The sequence below is a fragment of the Bombus flavifrons genome, chromosome 5 (assembly GCF_040668555.2).
Source record: "Bombus flavifrons isolate JBK064 chromosome 5, iyBomFlav1_principal, whole genome shotgun sequence".
Taxonomy (NCBI): Eukaryota; Metazoa; Arthropoda; class Insecta; order Hymenoptera; family Apidae; genus Bombus; species Bombus flavifrons.
This window is the reverse complement of record NC_138446.1, coordinates 14,192,352-14,198,527: the sequence shown is the minus strand read 5'-3', so window position 1 is coordinate 14,198,527 and position 6,176 is coordinate 14,192,352. Positions and strand designations below refer to the sequence as shown.

Below are 6,176 nucleotides of genomic sequence, written 5' to 3'. Positions count from 1 at the left end.
TCATTTCAAGTGTAATTAATATATAACATAACCAACCAATCATCTCCGACTTTCTATTCAGTCTGCTTTCCCATTCGCTTGTTTCTTACTCCAATCACCGAACACTGTTCAAATGCAAAATTCATGATGTAATGTTAATCCACGATGTCGCAACAGGAAAATAAAGAAGCAATAACGTGCGAAATTTCGTTGTGGAAATGATAAATCTGTATTTCTATCTCGTTACTCCGTCACATGTCGTCGTCGAGAATCAGCGAAGCATTCAAGATAATAAAAAAGAGGACGGTTTTGTTTCATGAACAAGGCGGTATCGCTGTTTTACCGACTGATCGAATCCCTATCCCCACTTTATCAAGGTAGCATCGACATCTCGATTGCTGGTGGTGCAACTGCGAGAGTAGCAACAGAGCGGATGAAAGAACGAGAATCATTGTTGGATGAACAGTGGTATCGTGGTAGACTTTGGGTACAGCTTTGAAAGGGTAAACTGGAAGTGAGGAAGAACGGACGAAGAAAGGCGCGTCAAGAGAGAAAGAGAAAGCGGGCGCGTGTGGCAAGGTCGGTGTGTGGTGCGTGCGGTGCAGTTACGGGCTTTATTAAAGTGCAGTCGGCCGGGTTGAAAAACAATCGACGGACATAATACGGCGCCCCGTGAAGTCCGATGTCTAGTGCTGAGGTGGTGGAGAGTTCCGTTGACCCCCCAGCTAAGAAGCGACGCGTTGCTGCCACCACGGGAGGAGGCGACGACGATCCGACGACGACCGCAGACATGGCGAAAAATGGCTCGACGTCCCGGGCTACCACCGAAATTGACGAGGGTCTATACTCCAGGCAGCTCTACGTCCTCGGCCATGACGCTATGCGTCGCATGGCATCCTCGAATGTCTTGATATCCGGTCTTGGCGGACTCGGCGTCGAAATCGCCAAGAACGTCATCCTCGGCGGCGTCAAGTCCGTTACCTTGCACGATGACGCATTGTGCCAGATTTCAGACCTCGGCTCACAGTTCTATCTTACCGAGGCGGACGTAGGTGAGCGGCTTGACCCGCGAAATACATGAATCCCTCTTCTACAGAAATTATTATTTTCCAACGTTATTTTGATGCTCAAAATTTATATGCATTTGATCCATTTTAATAAGATTGCGCGATCTTACGAGGCGATGATATAACAATATAACCAATCGTCTTGTTCATCGATATTATCGTAAAAAATTTCTTTAAATAGATGCGGGTTGTGTCTCGTGTAAATCAAATGCAAATGGTAGAAATTGTATGGAAATTTTTGTGACTGTGTAGCTATGTATATGTCTATGTATAAATTAAATTCTTATTATGTTATAACTAAATTGTTGGTAACAACAATTTTCAATAGTATTAGAAATATTCAAAAGATATTTATCATTTAAAAAGGACTAAAACAATTAACTAAAAAGACTAAGCAATTAACCTCCACATTATTGATCAATTTCATTTTTGTATGACTCACTCAAAAATTATATAGTTAAGCACTATATACAGACATGATTAGACAGTAAAATTACATTACTATACTTTCTTTTTTAGGTAAAAACCGTGCTATTGCTTGCTGTCAACGCTTGTCTGAGCTGAACAATTATGTCCCTACATGTCACTACTCCGGGCCTTTAACAGATTCCTTTATTAAAAAGTTCAAGGTTGTGGTTTTGACTGAAACTCCATTGAATGAACAATTACGTATCTCTGAAATTACTCATGCAAATGATATAGCACTTATTATAGCAGATACCAGAGGCCTATTTTCTCAAGTCTTTTGTGATTTTGGAGAAAAATTTACGGTAGTTGATGTCAATGGTGAACCACCTGTAAGTTCAATGGTTGCCAGTATTTCACAAGATACAGAAGGTGTTGTTACTTGTTTAGACGACACACGTCATGGCATGGAGGATGGTGACTCTGTCACCTTTTCTGAAGTACAGGGCATGACAGAACTAAATGGTTGTGATCCAATAAAGATAAAAGTTCTTGGTCCATACACTTTCAGCATTGGGGATACATCTAAATACTCTGAATATATTCGGGGTGGTATAGTAACACAAGTAAAAATGCCAAAGATCTTACAATTTGCTTCTTTGAAAGATGCTTTGAAGACACCAAAGTTCCAGATAACTGATTTTGGAAAGTTTGACTATCCAGAACAGATACATTTGGCTTTTATTGTATTACATAAATACGTAGAAGAAAATGGACAATTACCTAGACCATGGAATCAAGAGGATGCAGACAAATTTCTGAACCTCGCTAAAACTGTCAAAGAGGAAGTAGGCAGTGAAACGGAAATAAATGCAGAGCTGCTTGAAATATTTGCAAAGATATGCTCTGGAAATTTAAATCCAATGAATGCTACCATTGGAGGAATTGTAGCCCAAGAAGTGATGAAAGCCTGCTCTGGAAAGTTCCACCCTATATTCCAATGGTTGTATTTTGATGCTATTGAGTGTCTACCTGCAGATCGTTCTGAACTTACAGAAGAAGATTGTCGTCCTATTGGATCACGTTATGATTCACAGGTTGCGGTTTTCGGTCGCAAATTCCAGTCAAAGATTGGAAGCTTGAAATACTTTGTTGTAGGAGCTGGAGCCATTGGGTGTGAATTGCTCAAGAACTTTGCAATGTTAGGTGTTGGTGCTGAAAATGGTAGTGTAATAGTCACTGACATGGATTTGATAGAAAAATCTAACTTGAATAGACAATTCTTATTTAGACCATCTGATGTTCAGCAATCCAAATCATCAACAGCAGCTAGAGTTATAAAAAGTATGAATCCTGACATGAAGGTGATTGCTCATGAAAACAGAGTATGTCCTGAAACAGAGAAAGTATATAATGACGACTTTTTTGAGGTTTTAGACGGGGTTGCGAATGCGTTAGATAACGTTAACGCCCGTATTTATATGGATCGTCGTTGTGTATATTATAGGAAGCCCCTCTTGGAATCTGGTACATTAGGTACAAAGGGTAATACTCAAGTTGTTGTTCCATTTTTAACTGAATCATACAGCTCCTCCCAAGATCCTCCGGAAAAGACCGTACCAATCTGCACGCTAAAGAATTTTCCCTATGCTATAGAACACACTCTGCAATGGGCCAGAGACAATTTCGAAGGTCTATTTCGCCAAGCGGCGGAGAACGCCGCTCAACATATATCCGATCCACAATTTGTGGAGAGAACGCTAAAATTACCTGGAGTTCAACCACTAGAAGTATTAGAATCTGTTAAAACAGCCTTGGTCGATGAAAGACCAAAAACATTCGCCGACTGCATCGCATGGGCTCGTTGCCACTGGCAGGAGCAATACAGCAATCAAATTAGACAACTTCTGTATAATTTTCCTCCTGATCAAGTAACATCCAGTGGTCAACCATTTTGGTCTGGACCAAAAAGATGCCCCAAACCACTCACATTTAATGTTAATGATCCACTACATTTAGACTATATTGTAGCTGCTGCTAATTTAAAAGCAAAAGTTTATGGTATTCCTGTTAACAGAAACCGAGATGAAATAGCTAGGATTGTTAGCACTGTTCAAGTGCCGGAATTCACACCAAAATCTGGAGTGAAAATTGCGGAAACGGATTCACAGGTACAAGCGTCCAATGGTAGCGGAAATATAGATCATGAAAGACTCACTCAGTTACAAGAAGAACTACCAAGAATTGAAGATCTTAATGGCTTGGTAATATATCCACAAGAATTCGAGAAGGATGACGATACCAACTTCCACATAGACTTTATTGTGGCAGCTTCAAATCTCCGTGCTACCAACTACAAAATTACACCAGCTGACAGACACAAGAGTAAACTAATTGCTGGTAAAATAATACCAGCCATTGCTACTACAACTTCAGTGGTAGCAGGTTTAGTTTGCCTTGAGCTTATTAAACTGACTCGCGGCGTAAAAGATCTGTCTGTTTATAAGAATGGCTTCGTCAACTTGGCTCTGCCATTCTTTGGATTCTCAGAGCCAATTGCTGCGCCAAAACTAAAGTACTATGATTCAGAATGGACCCTCTGGGATCGATTTGAAGTGAAAGGGGAGTTGACACTGAAAGAGTTCTTGGATTACTTCAAAGAACATCACAATCTGGAGGTCACCATGCTCTCTCAAGGTATTTGCATGCTTTACTCGTTCTTCATGGCAAAGCCTAAATGCCAAGAACGTATGGGTCTTCTAATGTCTGAAGTGGTGAAGAAGGTATCGAAGAAGAAATTGGAAAGCCATATACGTGCGTTGGTATTTGAACTCTGCTGCAACGATGTTGATGGCAATGATGTGGAAGTTCCATATGTCCGCTACACTTTGCCGTGAAATACGTTAATGTCACCAGGATAACGAGAGATATCTACTTAACTGACTTAGCCGTAGTAATTTCCACAAATTTCTATTTTACAATACGATACAAGAGAATATTACTCTTTCTCTATGTAAGGTTCTCAAAGTTTAAAAAAAGAAAGGAAAAGATTCATTTCTATCGTCGATGCTTTGTAGCATTTATAATAGCAAGGAATCGCGGGATCCACGGAGTTCATCTTACTATGATCTCCCTTTTTCCTGAATGTCGATTTCAGGGCTGGAACTATTTGTTCCCTTTTTCATTCATCACCTTTTGCTATGTTTATCCGAAATAATTTCAATGATAATCGTAAAATTTGTTCTTAGTTCTCGTCTTTCTTAATAAACTATATTTTCAAAGAAAAGAAGATGATCTAACTCTAAGGTAATTCGAACTGTTGATAAAAGAGGTAGGTATATGAAGATGAAAATTTGTACAAGAGAATCTACGATCTTGTGCTGTTTATAAAATGATTAAAAAAAAAAAAAAAAAGGGAGAGAAAAAGAATATCAAAAGGTTGCAAAAAGTTTAGTCCATATTGGATCATAAAGGGAATTGTCATGGTAAGAATTTTCTTTGGGACTCACACACTTCACAACTTAATGTATAGGATCAAAATGTAAATTACTGGATGATAAACTTAATGGTCCTTAGACGAATAATTAACACATTTAATATAGACCGCAAATAAACATAATAAAAAGAATCGGACGCAGATGTATCTTGCCTTTGTCGTATCGCTTTTCATTTTCTATTTACTATCATTATTTTCATGAATTAAGGACACGCACGAAATTAAAAAAAAAAATATCACAATTGCTTCCCCTTCCTTTCGTTATTATTCTTAATACGTGCTTGCTATCGAACTCGATATTTTAATATTTTATGTAATCTATACGTTATTGATGATTTTTCATTTTGTCCGCTTTACTTTTTTTAATCACCGAATACACTATTGGCTAAGGCTGTTTGTTGTTATTAAGGGATATTGCATTTAAATTTGTAAGAACAGATGTTTGAAAAGAAGCTTCAAAAAAATAATTGCACACTTTAGATCAAGGAATACGAGGAGAAAAAAAAAGGAAGATATTTTGTTAATTTTAGGATAATGCGGATATTTATTGTATTATTTTATCAATAGATAATAAATAGATGTGTTTGGATTTCAAGAAACATGAGAAATATAGTAATGAAAATAAAATTTGAAACGGTGTTTTTCTTTCCCTTATACACATGCTTCCTCCTATCTTTTTAATGAATAATTAAAATTTGAAAAAATTAAAAAATATTTAAATTTTAATAAATCGAATTTTGATCTCGTTTATTATAAGCTTTCATTTTTTAATCTTGCAAATCTTTAATGGTATATATTAGGTTCATCGATAAGATCATGCCATGTTCATTTTATATTAAATGCAAGTGAACATTTACCTACCAAATATGTCATACGTTATTCAATAGTTTTAGTCTTCTCTTTTTATTAAAATGTAAGATTTGTCAACAAATAAATATTGCAATGTAGAAAATATTTAATTATTTCAGATAGTTTCAAAGTTCCCGTAGCAAAAACATACTGAGTGCCATGTGAGCCATATATGGTCCATGCTGAACTTTCCAATTTAAATTTAGACCACTGTATGTTTATAATTTATATAAAATAAATGATACTGGATATGATGACAATTGAAAATTGTTTCTTCCAGATTTTACTAATAATAATTTTTATTAAGCAAAAATTGGATATGTATTTTAATGAAAAAATTTGTAGCCTACGATTCAAAGGATTTCTATGTCCTACAGTCT

General features: G+C 36.9%; 1 protein-coding gene across 1 annotated transcript; it reads left to right on the top strand.

Moving 5' to 3' along the window:
• Positions 1 to 353: 353 nt before the first annotated feature.
• On the top strand, positions 354 to 5,581 carry Uba1 (ubiquitin-like activating enzyme 1). The gene is made up of 2 exons (XM_069114238.1): positions 354 to 1,031; positions 1,566 to 5,581. Exons 1-2 carry the CDS (start codon positions 662 to 664, stop codon positions 4,346 to 4,348), a joined length of 3,153 nt encoding a protein of 1,050 aa, XP_068970339.1. The 5' UTR covers positions 354 to 661; the 3' UTR covers positions 4,349 to 5,581.
• Positions 5,582 to 6,176: the final 595 nt, after the last annotated feature.

Excerpts from the sequence above, each read along its gene's own strand:
- Uba1 (XM_069114238.1), top strand. The coding sequence starts at position 662 with ATGTCTAGTGCTGAGGTGGTGGAGAGTTCCGTTGACCCCCCAGCTAAG. Across the intron at positions 1,032-1,565 it reads TCTTACCGAGGCGGACGTAG|GTAAAAACCGTGCTATTGCT; the intron begins GTGAGCGGCTTG and ends TTTCTTTTTTAG.